The 20,672-nt window shown below is 33.2% G+C and overlaps 1 protein-coding gene across 1 annotated transcript in view; it reads right to left on the bottom strand.

The window, feature by feature from the left end:
* Positions 1-20,672, bottom strand: part of LOC110033059 (K(+) efflux antiporter 4-like) — a 58,755-nt gene that overhangs the window by 21,165 nt on the left and 16,918 nt on the right. Inside the window, exons 6-14 of the mRNA XM_020736915.1 lie at positions 14,589-14,664; positions 14,329-14,403; positions 7,499-7,570; positions 7,304-7,387; positions 6,449-6,517; positions 5,293-5,370; positions 5,119-5,207; positions 3,969-4,065; positions 3,817-3,870 (exon numbers count right to left, since the gene is read on the bottom strand). Coding sequence (XP_020592574.1) covers positions 3,817-3,870; positions 3,969-4,065; positions 5,119-5,207; positions 5,293-5,370; positions 6,449-6,517; positions 7,304-7,387; positions 7,499-7,570; positions 14,329-14,403; positions 14,589-14,664 — 694 coding nt within the window. The remainder of the gene's footprint in view (positions 1-3,816; positions 3,871-3,968; positions 4,066-5,118; positions 5,208-5,292; positions 5,371-6,448; positions 6,518-7,303; positions 7,388-7,498; positions 7,571-14,328; positions 14,404-14,588; positions 14,665-20,672) is intronic.

Here is a 20,672-nt window from a genome sequence, read left to right as displayed (position 1 = left end):
TATGACCTTATGAGTTCTTCTGGATGGCCAGTTCATCGATGTTTTAGTGGTGCATGTGAAATCCTGATAAAGACAATCAGGATCCTCTCCTTTTGTTGGTGTTTCAGATTATGAGCATCCACGGGCATGGCCTTTTTTGGTGATATACATATGTACCACAAGTCGTGAGTTACCTGTTGGGGTTGCATGCGAAATCCTAATGAAGGCAACCAAGGTCATTTCTTCTTGGTTGTGCATCGATATAAAAGGATCTATTGGATAGCCTTTTTTTTAGATAAGCACATGTGGCACTGGACGGTGGTCCCACATGAGTTAAAGGCAACGAAGAACTCAATTTTTTACAAGATCTACTGTCTGCATGTTATGGCAGACTCGTTGGTTGGTTTAGTTAGCTCTCTGGGGCCTCTTACCAGCCATTTTTTTATTTGTTTGTTTTGATTCAGCATATTTATATTCAGTATTTTTTTGCATTTGAAAATTTCGCAATATATTTTTCTGTTTTATTTTTTTCGTGGGCTTGTTAGATACATGATCATACTGTCTGCTTTTTTTTACTCATACTTTCATTTCATATTTTCAACTTCGACAGGTTTTTTTATTTTATCTAATTTTTTGACTGAGGTGCTCTCTTATAAACAATTGTAGGCAGATGAGCTACAGGTTCTCAGGGAACTTAAGGCGAGTGTAATGCCGCTGCGGGCAGCCTTTTTTGTTACTCACGCCATGCAAGCCACATAATAACGGGTCGCAGTTCTACAGGTGTCCACGATGGGCAGACGGACTGGACGACTGTTAGTTCTTCAGATGGGCAAACAGTCCATCCAATTTTATGGTATCTCAACCGAACAACATTGTTCGGGGTTTTACGATATCCCAACCTGAGAACGTCTCTTGTGATTCGACGATTTCCCAACCGAAAAAATGTTGGTCGGGGTTCAATAGCGTCCCAACCGGACAACATTGCTCGTGACATGTTTCTTTTGCAGTTTAGAATGAATATTATCATTCTTTTATTAATTGTAATTTCAATATATTTTTTCTTTTTATTAGGTATCTTGATATTCACTTTTAAGTGGCGTGTATATCATAATTTTATACTGTTATGAAGTAATTTTTTTCACAACTGTCAAATGTGTAGTCGTTATAGTTTTGATGCAAACAGCAACACTGCGCAGTACCATAATGGTCATTTATCCAGAAAAAACTACAAATCAACTGTTTTCCAAATGCACAAACCAAACGCTAAATAGGTTATCCAGATCAGGGGCAGAATGGTCATTCATCCAGAAACAGTTATTTTCCAAACACCCAAACCAAACAATCAGTCAACTTATCAGGATAAGCCGTTGTACAGCAGATTATCAAAATAAGTTGTTTATCTGGATAAGCTAGATAAGCTCCAGCTGCCCCGAACAGACCCTGAATTCTCATTTGATTTCCTTCAAGCGGCACTTCTCTTATAAACGACATTGGCATATGTATATTATTTAAAAAAAAAAAAACTGGTTATTACAAATTGGGTGCTCTTTAGCTCGAGATATACCTCCATTCATTTTTCTTATCATAATAACTACATATATGATAAAGAGTGCTTGATTCATATTTTATTTTTGTATATTTCCAATTTGAGTCTTTTATCATTTTGTTTGAATCGATCATACATAAATTATTTTTTCATACACAAACGAACTATTAATTAAAATTTACAAGTTTCACATTTTATTAAATATGATATGAAATATATGAATAGAAAAACTAACATAACGCATTTTCTTGCAGGTTGCCTATGGGTTCGATCGATGGTTGGGTCCGTGAGGCCAATTAAGCAAGTTATCGGCATCTTGCTCCCTTGTTATCAAATAAAATTGGTTTTAAAAAAATTTTGATGGGGACATTTTCATATAGATCTAATAGAAAATTGATGAAATTTTAAGAATTTTAAAATTATCAAAGATTTAAAATGACTCGTTAAAGCTATGCGTCAGCTGCCGGAGAAAAAAGAATGACAAAAAGAACATATTTTAATATTACAAATTTTAAAATAACTAAAAAAGGCTGTCAGATTGCTATTTTCAAAGAAATTTATTTTAATACTACATCAAAATATCATTATTTTAAATTTTAATGGTGAAATATGTAAGTACATAAGAATTAAGTTATATGTATGTAAATCTTCCCCCAAAAAACAAATTATTTAAAAAAATGCTATCCACCCCCACCCCCAAAAAACAAAAAAAAAAACTGATCTTTTACAAAATTATTTAAAAAAAAAAATCTCCAGTTTTTATTGGTGGATCACTTGTCATTAAATAAGCAGTATATTATAAGAAATACAAAATGCAATTTCATATACAAGTTAAATATTGATATATAGTTGAAATTTAAAAATGTCAACCAATTAATAGAATGTATTGGATAAATATTTCACAAAATTCTGAAAAAAAAAAGTGTTGGTTTCTCGGGCTTAAAAAAAAAGAAATTATGATGGTTGGTAGAAGAAATCAAATTATTGGATAAATTAAAAGAATGTATTTGGTAAATTAACGGGGCGTTTACATACATACCACCCAGTCAATCGATCAAATGTATCAAACTCAAACCTCTTGCAATCAAAGGAGAAGCTTCTCATGCAGTGTTGAAGGTTGATGTGCGCCGAAGCATCTCCAAATCGAAATGTCTCCTACAGTCAATCTATCAAAGCTTCTCCTACGATCGAAGGTCGAAGCTTATCCTGCAATGCGGTCAAAGTTTGAAGAATCTCATACGGTCAATCAATCCAAGTGTCTCCTGCAGAACGATCGAATATCAAAACTTCTCCTGTAACCGAAGTGTCTACCTCCTGCGGCCAAAGCGCTTGTGGCCTGCAATCGAAAGCATCCCGCAAATGACGTCAAAGGAAAAATCAGTGTTTGAATAGAAGCTTGCTTCAAACTCTGACTCGAAATCAAAATCAAAGACGATGCTCTCCCTCAAAGTCTCCAACACATGAACTTATGCTCCTTGCAGCTCCTCTGAACATCAAACTGAAACTTATAAGTTTTGTTTTCTCTCACTCGCTCATGAACTCACCGACACGCTCACTTCAATACTTCAAATTGCTCTTTCAGTGCGAAGCACGTGCTTCACTAATCAGTACCGCACACAAACCGTTGCTTTGCTTCACATCGCACGGACAACGAGCTGTGAAGCGCATTTTTAATAACAATGTCTTCTCTTATAGATATAGTTTGCATTACAACACAAGATCACCAAACTAATCTAAGATTTACCAACTCAAAAAACATTCAATGAAGTTTAAGTAAAAGAAAACATTCAAACAATAAGAGCAAAACACAAAACTAGGTAATTTATTTCTTTACTTTGTGTTAGAGGTCAAGTTCCCAATATTAATTTTGAACATTCTAGTCAAACAATTCTCTCCAATGCAGAAGAGGATTAGAGTTGATAAAAGCAACTCATGAGGCATTGTTAAGGGCAAATTAAATGATTTTTTTTTTATTTGAATGACGGTGATGTTGTTTTCCCATCTAACATTCTAGCCAAACAAATCTCTCCCATATAGATGAGAATCATAGTTAACAAATAACAACTTGATAGGCATAGAATTCCATGCTTTGATGCATAGGAACAGCACAACCAAGGTATGGCATAAGCAAAGAATATGGATCGGGCCAAAAAAAAATACAGAACACAAACACAAGCTGTACACGCCATCAAATACACAAATATATAACCATCTTTAAAAAAGGAAAACGTAATTTTTTTTCTAATTTTAATAGGATTTTTAAATCAAAGATAAGTGTTCAGAGTACAAACCCAAGCAACAAGCAAACAGAAAGCAACTGAGGCCAATTGGTAAAGTTCGTTGGTCTGCAGTTGAGCAGTGTGTTAGAAAAAACCTCAAATATAGAAATATATCATAGCCTCAACCCATCCTTACAGTTGAAACACAGCTAAGGATAACATACCGGAGATGAAAGGGCTATCATTAGCTTAAGAAACCAAGGGACACATGTCCGGGATAGGATAGAAAGAATTGACAAGAAAGTGCAGAGTACAACCAACCTGGTGAAAGGGTATTTCATAATCAGCAATTAGAATTAGCATAAAAATTCATGACTATAATTTTCAGAAAACAAGCAGAAATCATCATTAGGCTAAAGATGCAATGACAAAAAAATTATAAACCTCAACTCTGCAGTCAGAGTAAAAGAGAAATGATGAAAATTAAGCTAAAATAAAAAAAACCCCACAAATAAAAGGTTATTTAATATACTGTTTGTACAGAGTTTGATTAAACTGAGATGAATGGTTCTCCACCCATTATAGCTCCCATTATACAACCACCTCGTGCCACATGGAGCAACAGAGCTTTGACCGATCACTGGGCGGACAAAAGACTGATCTAGAAAAATCCAATCCTACCACGTGCAAGCAACAGGGTCTTATGAAGGAAGTACTGCTTTTAAACTTAAATATCACGTGGAAGAACTAACATTTTCTTCAGCAATTTGATTAAAAGTTATTCAAGGCTTTCCGAAATAGTAATATGAAACATATAGAGGAAAAATTATTTATTTATTTTTTCAAGAACTCAATGTTAACACCTTTTCCCAGGTTACCATATTAACAATTAGAAAAGAAGACTTTCATAGAATAAATATCTTATATTAAAAAAGCCAAATATTTAAAAAAATGTAGAGAGCATTGAGTCAAACATAATGAACCATATATACATTTTACAGATAGACAGATTATAACTTTCAGGTTTATCATATGGAAGCAGTTACCAAATTGCAGCTTATAGTCACATGCAGACCAAGTCATTGATTAATATCATATGACGAGCAAAACTCATAAGGAACGACAAAAATACCAAAAAAAACCTTTTAAGATAATATTGCTTGGGAGCTACAGTCCTAGAATTTATTTCTGAAGCCTAGCATTGAGGAAACTTGAGCAAGAAAGAGATCATTCAAAATATCCTACTTCTGCAACATTTCAAACTAATCACAGGGTGGCCATGGCATTTTCTTATGCCTATACACAAAAAAAAAAAAAAAAAAAAAAAAAAACAACTAAAAAATATACATCAACGGGTTAGCTCAGTTCACTTACGATTTGGTCATTGATATTGCACCTTGAAGAATGCCAGAAGTGCCACGTAGTACAGGAAGGAGAGCAAACAGCAAACCAACAGCACAATCCTGGGGACAGTATATGGTACAAATCAAAATTGCACAATCTCTCGCTTACTATAATAGAGATAATCTTCAGCAAACGTGACACTACCTGGAGAATAAGCGTTCCTACAGTAACCTGACCATGAAGGGCATTGATACTGTTCTTTTCCATCAAAAACTTTAAAACCTGTGCAGAAAATTTTAGGAACGTTTTAGCTGTTTTGCACCGTACAAGCTGCAAGAAATGAAGTTCCACACTATAAAATTTGTAGAACTCGATGGTAAAATATGGAAACAATTTTTGAATAATCATAACTATTGTCAACGTCAATTGGCACCTTCTCCTATCTTTTGGCTTGTTTGGAACAGGAAAGGGCTGCACCAAGCCCACAACATTCCGACAAACTTCAAGATTTGGGAGGATTACATGCATAAAGCCTTTCTGCCTACGTTTTGTCATGAAGGTGATTTTCAAGATTTCAATCTATAACCTAAGGTAACCATGGAAGCAATTCTAGTATATCAACCTGATATTGAAGTCAGGCATAAGAAATATTCATTAAATGGATGAAAGTTTGTATAAATGCTGAAAAATTAAATGTTAAGGATGATATCCAACGTCCATCATGTAGGAGTTACTTTAAGTTCGAAATAACTGGCATAACTAAGACTAAAACTGAAAAACATCAGTAACAAAATTTGGAAAATGGTGAAGGACATAGGAAGACGCGCACATAAGAAAAATGCTATTAAAAAACACTATCAACCTTCTAAACTAGCTTCTAGTTTTCTAAGATTGAAAGGTAATGACAGGTGTAACACGAATAATATCCATAGAGAATTCACATGTAGTGCTACAAAAATGTGTGCTCTTCCGAAGGAGAAATATTTCCGTCCGTTTAATGTACGCAGAGCTGCGTACGTCAGTAGGTTACAGTGAGGGTATTCGGGAGTTATATCCATGTTATACCCCCTATAACCTACCTGTTACAGAGAGATTACAGGGGGTATACCGTGAATATAACCCTCCAATACCCTCCCTGTAACAGACCGACGTACGCAGCTCTGCGTACGTTAGACGTACGCAAATATTTCTCTCAAGACAATAGTAATGTCACACAAACACTAATTTCTCAACAATGAGCAACCAGAAGAAATGTTTTAGTTCATAAAAACCAAACAGATGCTAATCTAATATAACATTATTTACAGTGAAATATTCAACCACAACTTCCCAGGACCATAGAAACGACATGAATAATTACCACGGCTGTAGAGGACATTGACAAGAAAGCGCCGACAAATACACCTTCTGTAGCTTTACCCCCGCACAACTGCATATGAATAGGCATGCAGACAGGTCAAAATTTAAGTAATTGTTACAGGAGAGATATTGAATCAAACATGAAAGAAAACAGAAAAAACATGAACATGAAAGAAAAAAGAAAAAACATGAACATGAAATAACTTGGTTGCAAAGAACGAGAATACTAACCATTTTTCTTAACAGCATGTAATATAAATAAAGAATAGGAAATAAGATTATAGAATGCTTAGAAGAAAAGAAACTAACAGATTTAAACCTTCAGCAATATAGCATGAAGGTGCAGCAACTGTTAAAATTATCAAGCTTACAGAATCCTTTCATTTCCCTGACAAAGCAGACCTATTGCTTTACATAATACAACAAGCTTAACAATAATTCATAAAATCTCATCAGAATTAAGTAGATTCCAAGATTTATTTACATAACTATCTACCATACAAAACAACAGCAATTCAACCATCAATAAATTTTTTGTTTAAGAAATTAACAGCCTCAAGTAGCTAATATGTGGCTTGAAGGCAACAACGTGCAATAATGAAATTCAGCAAAATTAATTAAACAAATGATAAAATATGACAAAAATCAACAGCTTAACCCGGTCAATAAGGTTTTTATGATTGGCATGAAAAATCTAAAAAATGTTATTGTAATGTTCTCAGGTTTACATAAACATATAAATAGGCGTGCATATACAATAATAACTGAACAAGATTACTGTATAACTATTGGACATTAGGACAGATAATATAAAAAAAAAGTCTAAACTAAAATATATTAGAGCTTTAGAATAAACCGAGGCAGTGATTCCACATAAGCACATAAAGAGAATAATTTGAAGTAGGCCACCAAGAATAGCAACAGCACGGACTACCCGGATCTGCAAAAGCATTTTGATTTAATTACATGTTACAATCCTGCTTGAATGGGTTGTCATTGCAATAATTGAAAATATTTTGACCTGATTATCAACTTTAAAAAAAAATGTTACCTTTGCCGTCGAGAACTCTAATCCTAGTGCAAAAAGAAGAAAAATAACTCCAAATTGGGCCACTGTTTCAACCTACAGCAGAAAAAAAATGCCACGAGAAAGAGGATCAACTATAAAAAACATAAGAACACAATGATAAATATATAATATTGAGATTGACCAATGCACTATGGATTAGATCACTTTCAATTGAAGCAGTGTTTTCATTTTTTTCATTTTTTTTTTTTTGAAAAGTTATAATTGAAGTAGTTGTACATGATCAAAGTGCCTGTGAAAATCAATAATTACCAATATTTTATTTAAAATGGATAAAAAACTAATGATGATTTGACAGGGAGAGAAGCAATTTAGGAATAGTAAAAAAGAAATCAAGCTCAAGAGAATGTAAATATTCCTATGATCAAATTCCTGATAAAAAAACCAACAAGACCAACATAATGGAGCCATGTGAATAAGATTGACAAATAAATAAGTTTACAAATGAAAAATAAAAAAATGTTATTTAAGAAGAATCTTGACCGAGGGTGGAAACTTGGCAGCTACAATAGTCATCAAACAAACCATATAGGGTCATTAATTGGATCATCACCATATTTAAAGAGCTAAAACAATTTCCAATTTATTGAATTTCAAAAATCATCAGCAGCCCGATAAATTTTCCAATAAGGCAAGCTTCCAACTAAGATTAAAAGAAGAAACATAAAGTTTTTGAATAAATGCATAGAATAGTTTCGTTCACTCAACCAAGGACATCCCAATTCTGACATCCTTATGGTCGTCATCAAAACCAAGAATCTCTATAATTCCATTACCATCAATCGCTTCAAGGTTTGTACGCTTCATGACTATACACATACATGACAACCCAAAATAGCAAAGTCTCAAATCAATAGTTTAAACATCAATTGCACCACCTCTTAGTAATTCCTCTTGTTGCATTAACATCTAATTTTAACGTTTAAAATTTTGATATCCACGTCCTACTTCATTATATTTCTTTTGGTTTATCTCAGGAATACATTTTTAATGAAACTGTTCCAAAGTAATTTTGTTCAAATCTCATACATAGACTTGCTGAAAATGCAAACTGTAATCTCCCTTGAACAACGTGTTTTGATGATTATTTCAAATAAGCAACTTCAGTGAGATCATCATAATCATTACTTCCAACTGTAGTATCGGTTAACCTTGGTTGATAGCGGCAAATAAATGAGAATAAGTACAGAGTAGAAAAAGGTGTCAAAATAGTCCATCTCATAAATTTGAGTAAAGCCTTTGGTTGTATCCATCAAAAAAGTCATGATCATCAAATTGAGGTTTTAAAACTGATCAACAAAGCCTGCTTCCTCTTAAGATCTTATAATGCTTCCTAGAAAGTATTAGAAATGGAAAACACTGGGAAGAGGTTAGTTCATTGGGTTAGCTCACAAGTTGAGTATGACAGTCCTTTATAGTGGTACATTTTTAAGGCCTTGGATGTTTGAAAGCAAGAGAAATATCATTGAAGAGGACAACGAGGCGTCCATCAATTGCTTTATGAAAAGCAAGGTTTGGAAACACCTTATCCCAAATCCTGACATAGTATTTTTAATTGTTTTCAAACAAGATTTTTTCTTCTTTGCATATAGAGAATGTAACAAAACAGCCCATATTTGTTCCCGGTTTGCTTTGCATAGGTCTTTGTTTGGGAATAGCAGAGGCCCAAATACGCATTTATAGTTATTTACTGCAGTCTCTTACTAATTTATTTTGTTGTAATGTTCTTACTTTACCACGCATGTTGTGCTTACATTACATACCTACAAAACAACAAAAATGCATTTTCGAAAATTTACACACTTTTAAACCTAGTGAAAGCCCTCAATCCACCCCTTTTGGATTTACGAGGATCTCTCGAATGAGGTAACCCACGGTTGCTAACGGGAATTCTCTGGTCTAAATGGGCTTAACTCATTTAGACTAAGTAAATTCAAAAGAAAATAGTGATGTAGGAATGATGGAACCGTGAAATTTTAACTGAAGCGCTTAAATTAAATTAAAATTCCCCCCTGAACATTCTAATATTTGAACAACAACAACGAATAAACCAGAATGTGACATATGAACCACAAACCTCCAACCCTTAAACCCTGGAGCTACTACTACAACAGGAGACTCAGAGTCAACTTCATAGGCAGCACGGCGAGGAGCTTGGATCGAATAACTCATAAGACTTCGAGGTAGCTCGCCCAGCACAACATAAATCCTCACACCCTCTTTAGGCTCCTGTGCAACCATGTTATGAAGTTTTAAGTCCTAAATCGCCCTAGTTGTCGTCTGGTACGACGAAAACCCTCCTATCTCCGCGGGCTATTTGTATAATTAGTCATTATACAAGTGTAAGTCCCAAAATAATAAAATTAGCAGAATTAAACAATTAAATAACATCGTCTCCAAAACGCAGTCACATAATAGGATAGTTTGGGAAGTCACTGAGGGCTCTCCTCAGAATCTGTGACGTCCCCTACCATTTTCTTTCTTCGACTCCTGAAAATAATTGTTCCTACTTGAGTCACTCTCACTTATTTTTCCACGTCCTACCGTGAAAACCTAAACCTTAAATTCTTAAAGATTGTACATCTAATTATTATCGAGAATTTTCTCAAGTGACCTCGTTCATTTGAGATATAATTAGCTATAGAGTTTGTCGCTATAGTGAACTTTAAACCCAGGTAAAATAAACCTTATTTAATCTTTGTATTATATAAGAAAATTAATCGGTCACACAAAAAGGTTTGCAAGCCAACCGGATGTCACAAATCTCTTAGTTTGCATGATTGGGTCCATCATCGAAGTATACACTTATCTTTCTGGAATGTGTAGTATTTGCGGTATCGGGAACGATCATGTGAACTATTAGACAGATGAGATCCATTCACCAAAAATTAAAATATCATTATTTTCAAAATACAAAAATTATATACCTCTTATATTAAATTAATTTCAGATTATTTTCAAAAAAAAGTTAACCGACACAAATCACCAATCATAAATAATAAATTATCCAAAGATAAAATTTATAAAATTAAAAAAAAACACAAAAAAGTAGAAAATAAAGTAAATGTTTTTTAGATTTGGTCTTTGAAAATACAGTTAAAGCAAAGAACTTTCATAAATACAAAATAAAAATAAAATAAAATAAATTTCTGATAAAAAATAACATATTATAACATCACTAACAAAAAAAGCTTTACAAAGGGATATTCATTCGACAACAACAACAACAAGCCTTTATCCTACTAAAAGGGGTCGGCTAAATGAATCTTTTTTCTTCATTATGTCCTATTGAGTGTCATATTTCATTTGAATCTAATACAAAGGTATATTCATTCACCACCAAAAAAAAAAAATACCAGCATTCTAAATCCAGTTAGGAATGAGAAGCCTTCCCAAAAAAAAAATTTTCACTATTTTGCCACAGAATCTCATTGCCAGGAATCTGGCAACCATCATCTGTAACTTTCATATCAAGTTACTTGAAAATCAAAAGATCACAAGAGAAAAAGTAACTTATCATTGCATTTTCCATGTTCATGAGATATCAAGCAAACTCAGCATATAGCAATTTCAATATTAAAAAAAAATATTCGAGGGAATCAATCAAAATTTGGCAAAATTTGGCAACTCCAACACAATCAAAGGCATACAGCTGAAACTCAGATCTCTTAGCTCTCATTCAAATTTTTCTTTTTTTTTATTTAACACTTCACTCATGAGATAAGCGGACAACACAGAACCTCCACCCATCCCTGCAGTAGAGACGGGCCTCCAAAAAGTGAAAGGTTACTTTCCCATCTATAGCATTGCATTATTAATGCATAACATCAAAGAAATACAAACAGAAGTATGTTTTCTTGTTTTCCAAGTGTATTCTCAATCACGATGGAATCATTTATTATTCAGTAGTGTTTGATATAGCAATTAACATAGTTCCAATCTAATTGCGACTCTTATGAGTAGGACGATACAATTCTCTTCGTTCAAAAATCTTCCTCAAAACATTTAGTCACCAATTAATCTTTGATTATCGGCAAATGGACAAAAATAAAAATAAAAAAAAGAAAAAAGTATATCAACAAGTGCAATATATTCAACGTCACTTAATTTTCCTAAATAGTTTCTAACACATTGCTTCAAGCTAGATATCTGTTTGATTTAATCATCGGTCAACTCAGTTTCCAACTAATTTACTAAGCTCTACAAAGGTTAAGTAATTCTCATTGTTGGAAATTTCTTATTAGGACTTTTAATTTTGTTAAAATCTCAAATGTTTCAAGAACTTTAAGTCGATTCAAAACTTAATCGATAAAATTCAAATCAAGCTACAAGTGAATTCTCCAAGATGAGCTTTTTGAGAAGATTTCTAGCCCAACATGGCTTGCTCAAAATGTAATTCGAGGTACATATATAATATGAAAGTATTAATATATGGGTTTGTGATCGTTTACCCAAAAGTTTTGTGACCTTTTCATTGATATCTAGTTTAGGTTCAATCTCTCATCCTCAAACCGTTTCTTCTTTATTTTATTGGTCCATGCCAATCCAGGAACACTGATTGGACTAATGAATCTTAATACCACAATCAAATCTTCTATTGATCAAATAAAACTTCCCACCCATCATAAGGATTTTATTATACGGATCTCAACAACTTTCACACTCTACTTGCACAAAACAGTATCCCTCTCTCTCCCCACTCTCTCTCTTGCCTCATGCTATTAGTTTCAACTTCATAGTACTCCACCCTTAAAAGCGTGGTGAAAAGGAGCCCATCACACCATTCTTCTACCAAAAAACCCTAATCAGTGAATGCTACATTCTACTTTTCTTTTCTATGGAGCGTATCTCACAATTCTTCTCCTCAACATGGAATGAATTCCCATTGATTTTATTAGTAACCAATCGTCATCATAGTGAGTTTTTTACTTTCTAAATATATTCATCACCATAGCTCTTACTATCTTCTTGCTTTTAATAATTATAATTATGTCATCACAATTTTCTTCTATTATAAGGCACATTCTTCCTTGATATCTCCTAATTGAACGGTAAATAGTATTTGGGTTTCTAGCATTCTTTTTGAAATATTTTAAACTCATTAGTTTTATCTCTATATGAAAGAGGTTCACGCTATATTATATCACTTGAGTAGACCAAAACTCTTAAAATAATTTGTTTTTTTTTATTATTTATCCACCAATATCATCCCATGTTTTCTTACTCGCATTTTTGTTTCCAACAATATATATCATTTTTTCTTAGGCTTTCTTTATCTAGGTCTTTTTATAAAATGAGTCTTATAGTGAAAGGAATGTAAACAAATTGGAGAATCAGAACTGTTTATTTTATCCTTTTAATAACTCAATATCAGCTAGGTTGTGTTTGATGGAGTGCGAAGAAAATTAAAGAAACAAAACAATCCTGCCTAATTGTTAATTTCAACCCAACTTAATGATTTTGGTCTTCCTATAAATTGTCTCATTTTAAGTTGAACTGGCTTGACCAGAGTAGTGAACCGATATCAAGTCGAATTTGAATCGAGCAAAAGTTGAAGCTTTTTGAGTTTGGGTTGAGGCAAAGTCAAACACGCAGTGCCCTCCTAGCCTTTACCAATGAAGTCAATAAATTATATGGATGAATTTGCATTGGGGTACAAGAAATGAGTGCAAAATAATTGTAAAGACTAAAAATATATTCCTTTGTGAATAATGTATAGTGCATTATAGAACAAAGATCTCCGTTTAGCCACAATGTATAATGTACGGTGTGGTGTGTGCCACTTTAAATATGATGCAAGATATTAGAAAATACAGATAAATATGCTCTAAGATTAAATTAAAAAAAAAACAATAGAAATAATACTTAAATTCAAGTTTCAATATCTCAATTACTTCAAATTCAAAATATTATATTTTATAAAAATCTAATATTTTCATAAATAATTAAATCAACTATCAAAAGTTTATATAAAAATTTATATATATATCAAAGTTTAGATGTTAGATATACAAATATATAAGAATTGAATTATAATTACATAAATTTTCCATTATTTTTTTCATATTAAATATCAAAAATCAACTCCGCACGCTCCATAGGGGCAATGTGCCATGTAACATTGCCTATGCATGGGATAGTAACGTGTGTCATTTTGGTTCGTCAAGCCACACCAAAAAAATGGCATTGAGGATACACCACGCTATATGTGCTATGATGTACAATATTTTGCATCATTAACAAATATGAATATATTTGTTCTTTAAGATGCAAAATATTTGATTTTGAAGCAAAAATCAACAAGAGCTTCTTCTTTGAAGCCTTGTGATTTGGGATGTCATAAAACTGCACATAGTACCGCCAATAACCTTCCTATTTAAGTTTTCTTGCTCATATGCCGCCCTTTTTATGTAAGAAACTCTGGACCAAAAGCCACTATCTTCTTCATTTTTATTTATCTCTCCCTTCTCTATTTTTGTTAATCCTAGATCACAAACTTAAGTACAACAGCTTATTGGCAATTCAATACAACTCGCATGAATCAGACAAATAAATGTAAATATCAACACCAACAGCTTTTAACAGAAAATAGCTATACCATCAGAATAGATAAGTAAAACTATGCTAGATAAATTACTACATATCACTTATATTACAGGTTGGCTTGATTCATAATTCATGAATTATGTGCTTCTTCCGCAATCTTTGTTGCATGAGCAGTAAATACAACAAACAGTAGCAACCATGAAATTGAGGAACTCTATTGGCAATGATATCGAACAAAGAGGTCTTACTTGAACCATTTCACTAACAAAGCTCAGACCTCCAGGTCCAATGAGAGAACCTGCAAGTAAATATCCAGTAATCACCTGCAATAGTTTTTAAAACGTCATAAAAAAATAACTAAACAAAAGTATGCTATTTTCTGAGACCAATAAAAGCGTGTATGCTCACAGCACATGCTTTTATTATTCCTTCAAGAAGAATAGAGCATATAATTTACTTCTTTATTGAAAAAATAATTATAAGAAGGAAGACATCTAGTCTCACAAACCGGTTGTCCCACACAAGCGAAGGCAATTCCACCACAAGTTGCAGATACAATGACAACTACAAGATCAGATATCAACCTGGACATATGATTTCACACATTAGCGTAGGCACAACGTATGATGTAGAATGCCAACGTAATAAATTAGAAAGCAGAAATAGCTGAAAAAAATAAAACTATAGCATAGTGAATATAAATGAGAGAGCACCATTGATAAATATTTTGACACAGGATGAACTACATATTGGATTTTTTTAATGGCAACTAATAAAATCTGAAGTAACGTCTTAGTGAAAAGGAAAATTAAGCATTAACAGAGCACAAGTAACCAATTAATCCAATAACATGCTTTCTTTCAAGAAAATAACCTAATAAAAGTTTTAAGACAATTTTTTTTTTGCGAAAGTTCAACCCAAAAGGCAATATGTACGATTCGAACTTGTGATTTCACGGTACGAAACTAAACCCTCAAATACTATGTCACGGATAAGTGTGTAGTTTAAGCCAAATTGATAATGAAATGATCATAAATATCAAAGAATTTCAAAAAGAATTTAAGAGATGATAAAATGCAATCATATTTCCAACAAATCTCATTTTGACCAAAATCTAGCATGAAACTAAAATGTCTTTTGGGATCACTTTCTTTTCTGTTTTTTTCAAAAAAAAGAAAATAAAACAAAAAATATATTTTTTGTTGTTTTTCTATATGTTTTTTATTTCATTTTTAAACAAAAGTGTTTTTATTTTTTCAAAATACGAAACAGGAAAAACCTTTTTTTTTTTTTCAAAACAACTCCCACCATCCCGACCCCGGGGCCTTCTTCGACGCTGACGCCGATGTCTTCAATGACATCCCTTGATATGCTATAAGATTTATGCAGCAGCAAATTAACAACTATTAGATGATGATTTGAATGAAGCGTGTGAATCTAAATGCTAATGAAGAATTTATGAGTTGTTATATTATTATATTTCATTCTCTGAACAAATTTTAATAAAAGGCATTTATTATTTGTTAAATAAGTTATGGAAACATTATTTAATAACGGAAGAAGACCACATTTTGGGATATCTCGGAAAAAATGAAACATAAAAAAAAAAGATAAATTTACATGCTTACCACCTATTTCTTAAGTATTTATATAAATAACAACTAAACTTTAATTTTTATATTTACACCACCCAATAATTTCATATCACATAAAAAATTTTACTATTTTGACTTTACAAAGAACGCAATACACATTTTCATGCATAGATATACATATAAACTTTGAAATTTAGGTGTTTGATATGTAAATACATAAGAATTGAGTGGTATGAATGTAAATCTTTCCAAATAAAAATAAATAAAAGTAATTGGGGGTCCACCGGCAATGGGTTTGACAATGGCAAGGAAGTCGTCAGAGCGATGGCAAGGGAAGAGGAGGAGCTGGAGGTATAGGGGGCAATTATAATTTCTTGATTTTGTTTTTAATGTTTAAAAACAGAAAATTCTTAAGTGCTACCAAACATATTTTTATTTTATGTTAAATTAAAAACAAAATAAAAATAAAATAGACAAAAAATAAAAAACAGAAAGTGACCAAAACAGCCCCTAAACAAATAATAAATTATATAAAAAATAAATAATTAAATCATGAAAGATACAAGAAGATAGCTTCCCGAAATCAATCATCAAGAATGTACCACACTTAAAGAAAAAACTTGCAATCACAAAATTGAAAATGGAAAGAAAAAAAAAATTCTAGTAAAAAATGACGCAAACCAGTGTTCATAAGATCCTCATAAACCTTAGGTTATTAGACAAGCTTGAAACAGGTTCAATTTCACTTTAAATTTAAGTTAATTACACCAAATAAAATATTCACAACTGCAACATGAAATCTCCAATTCAGTCGCATATTGCATCCGTTTAAAGTTGAAGCTTATAGAAGGGCTTATGGAAGCTTATACTTTATTTAATTCCAAAATTCAAGGATAAAAGACAAACAACATCACTAGCACATCAAGAGTGAAAACAAAGCTGCATGTCGCCTGGTAAACAGTAAGCACGGTTAAGTCCTTCCACATGTTTATCTTTTTTTTTCTAATTTCGTAATGAATAATGTCAAAATCCAACGCTTGAAATGACAAGCAAATAAATAGACATTACACCAAGCTGCCCAGCTTAAAATATTCAATGATGACAAATCGAATAACCCATACAATATTTTGTGGAAATTAACCTAAACTAAATAAAAATTGAAAGTATATCCCAACCAAAGAAGCTAAACTGAAGCTAGTAAATAAATATCACCTTTTTTGGCAAACAAAACTTCTTGGCCTTCATCATTAGCATATACAGAAATACAAAAACGGAAAACAATTACTAAGAAAAAAAAATAACCACCAAAAAATTAATATTTGAGGTGATATTTGCAACAAGAATAAGCACGGAGATGGAAGCTTGGTTAAATGTGGCATAAATGAATTTAGCATTTGATACTCATCAAGCAAAATTTGACATAAATTATGTGCCTCCAACAGTGTAATCCATGAATCATCATTATCATGTCTATCTCGCCAATGAATAAGATGTTTTTTATGTCTATCATCATCAGTACAATCTCATCATGAAAAACAGCTTCAAGAATAAAGTGCATAGAAGTATCTGATTAGAAAATTGGATGTGGAATTAAGTGGTGGAAAGGGGTTGAATCTAACGAATAACTGGTAGGCTCATGAAAAAAAATTAAATCAGACGCCAAAAACTAGATTTATACTATAATTTTATGAAATTTCTTATTTTTAAACATTAGTTCTAATGTGTTGAATAAATTTAAATGGGCTTACCTTAATAGATACAACTTGTTAAAGGTTATTAATGAAATCTTTTCTGAATTTAAAAATCTCTATAACAATTTCGAATTGACTCATGCTAGTATACCAAATGATGGATGAACTGTATACAAACTTGGCTATAAAATGTTGTACCCAATTTGAATTAAATCAGCTAAATTTTAATAATTTTAAAAATATGCACCATTTTTTGCATTCCCAAAAATCCATCCAAACTATTTTTTATAAAATTCTACAATTTGAATTGATCAAATTTGAAGATAATACCTTCTAGAAATTATTGATATATTTGATTTTAAATAAATAAGTAAATTGATTAGATAAATCTTAAGCACTAATTAGATCAGTTAATCATGGTTACTGTGGAGAAATTCCACTTACAAGTTCATGCAGCAGCGTTTAATTTACCGCCCTTTAATTTCAACTAACCTCTCCTGTCACTATATGTTTTCGCGAACCTGAGCAATTTCACGATCCAAGCACTATAGTGGGAGATGAAGGGCAGCTCTCGTGCTTTGCTAGAGCTAAAACCGAAGGGAATAGAGGGGAATCAGAGAAAGAAAAAAGGAAGAAAATAATGAATTTGAGGAAGAGGAAAAGGGAAGGAAGATTTAGGGAAAATTTGAGTATTTGTGGTAAGAATTTGAATAAGGTATTGCAAGATTTTTTACTTTAACTGAGAAATTGTTGGCGTGAAAAATTTCTTTTTAGATAAGATTGGGTGAGGAATTTTATTGTTTGCTCTGATTTGAACATGTGCATTCAGAATTAAGTTAGCCAAGAGGCTGAATATGGGATGACATGCCTTGGTGAGAGAACCTCACATGGTGCCTCCAACTTTCACAATGTTGTCTATCCTTCATAACTGTAGGATCTCAATAGCTTATCCTCCAAAGAACTCGACTACGCCATAATGAAAGAACAAGTAATTAACTAGCAAAAAGTAACCTAGCTCATCACAACAAGACTCGACATCAAACAATCAAATTGGAGAAGGAATTAGGGCGGATGAAGAGGTCACTTCTTGAGGAGTTCAACCTTAGCATGTCAGCCAAGAAGAAATGTGATTGTGCTAAAGAGGAATAGTTGACTAGAGCAGAGATGGCTAAGAAAGATGTAACTCTCAAAGAAGCTCTTTGCTGACAATGGTCATGTAATGAGCAGTCCGATGCCTAGAAGGCCTGGGAAACTCTGGGTTCCGCAAACGATGGCATGCTGAGTGAGGTACTCTTTAAGCCCAGCTAGAAACTCAACTTATGAGCATTTTCTCACTGCCAAGTACCAGGCTGATATTTTTACTGATTATGGAGAGGTTGGTAGCTTCTGACCCAGTCCATCGATTGACTCCATGTATATACAGGCAACTAAGATGAAAAAGGGCAAGATAAAATTTTACAAGCAGCTTCAAAATTTTAAGAATAACTGAGAGATAAAAAAGCAGCGGAGAAGAGACTATAAGCTTCAACGACACAACACTATGCTACCTTGTAACTGGTGAGGGGGTCCTCCCTTAGTGCACAATCTTAATCACTCCCTCTTACGATATGGTCAACCACTCCATGCTCACACTTCACTTGACTCATACATATATTCCCCACAATATGAATATTCCATAGAATATTACTACACTTGAAGCTTACCTAAAATTAAGAAAATACTTGCTACTCTAGTAATAGAAGAGCCTTATAACTAAGCTTTAATCTGCTCCAAATTGCTTCTAGTCATAAGACGGTAGTTAGTCTCCAATCTCTTAACTTGCGATCTAGTTGTTGGTCCTCTCTTTTTAGCATTGACGCCTTATATATCTTGTCTTATACCAATTTCCTTGAACCTCAAAGAACTCTTCTTTAAAGAGCTAAAACTGATGCACTCCACTGTGAATGGCCACAGCACCGAATTTCAGCTTGTTAGATGGTGATAACTTGCTCCCTCCCGGGAAGGCTAGCATCAATGATCACACCTACCAGGATAAATGAAGTGTATGTCCCTTCAAACTGCTGGATCGGGATCCAATTCATGTTGTTTGCCAAGCAAAAAACCAAATGAGTGCGAGTTGCAGAGACAACGCTCCTAAAGGAAGATAAAATTCCTCTTAACAATAATATTTTGAGATTGTGCTTTTGTGACTCATCACTAAGATCGCAGCCCAAGTATGTCTCAATATTGAACAAGTACTACAATGTGAAGTTTACAATGTTTTTTATTTCATAGCCGTTATGTTTCTTCTGTGCAACCTGTTGAAGTTTTAGACTACTTAGCCGAAAAGACCAAGCAGCGGCTGGAGGTTGTTGGAGATGAAGTAGCTAACTTCCAATGGATGGTGACCAGCTTATAACTCTTACAAAGGGTGAGTTGAGTGGCTTTAATGTCTGTCGCTTTGAGCAAACTCCTCGATTACCATCTTGTAAGGTTGGATGCTGCGGTTCTCACAAATTTGGACTTCGACTCTCAAACTAGAATAGAGGGCCTGCGATGTTGACTTGTGGAGGTTCCCCTCTACATAATTTTAAATGAACATCTGTCCGCAGCCCCGTGGATAAGTAAAGGATTTAAGAACCAAACACCCTTACATTCATTGGTTGATGCAATCATCGGAGCAATTTGTCTTTAAGCAGTTGAGGTAGAATAGAGCAATCGCAATATATATTTTGAATAATCCCATCCTAATCTTCTTTCTTGGTGAGTAATGTTGAGGCACTTGCCTTTGGTCTCTTCAAGCTTGGTTTTATTTCTCTAGCAAGTTATACAAGACTCGCCCTAGTGTAACGTATAAGAGGATATTGTGTATCTATAATTCATCATATTAGCAACTTTTTGGGTTCTCCTTGCTTTCGTTCTTTTCTTCTGCTCCCGCGATAAGTGATCCACACACTATCTCTAAGATATGTAAGCATAGTATGACAATGATAATGATAGTTGAAGATGTGAATGAACTCAATTATGTATGAAGTAATGTTTGAATGAAGAATTGTAAATTTCCTTGTTATAAATAGCCTCTGGACTCTGCGTAGCCCTTGTTACACCTAAGCTCTCTTGATTCTCTCTCCTCATTTGCTATTTCTTCCCTCAAGTCATGACAACTCGTTTAATGACGCATGCAAAATCTTAAAAAAAAAGGCGATTTCAAGTCGACGTCACAATTTAACAAAGCATGCATCGGTTATGCATGGCCTCTATTGGTTCAGTAATAAAAATTTTAGGGTGCTTCTTCCCAACAAAGGCAAGTTTTCAAACTCGTTCAAT

The sequence above is a fragment of the Phalaenopsis equestris genome, unplaced genomic scaffold (assembly GCF_001263595.1).
Source record: "Phalaenopsis equestris unplaced genomic scaffold, ASM126359v1 Scaffold001082, whole genome shotgun sequence".
Lineage (NCBI taxonomy): Eukaryota > Viridiplantae > Streptophyta > Magnoliopsida > Asparagales > Orchidaceae > Phalaenopsis > Phalaenopsis equestris.
The sequence above is the reverse complement of the archived record's forward strand: the minus strand, read 5'-3'. Positions and strand labels throughout refer to the sequence as shown.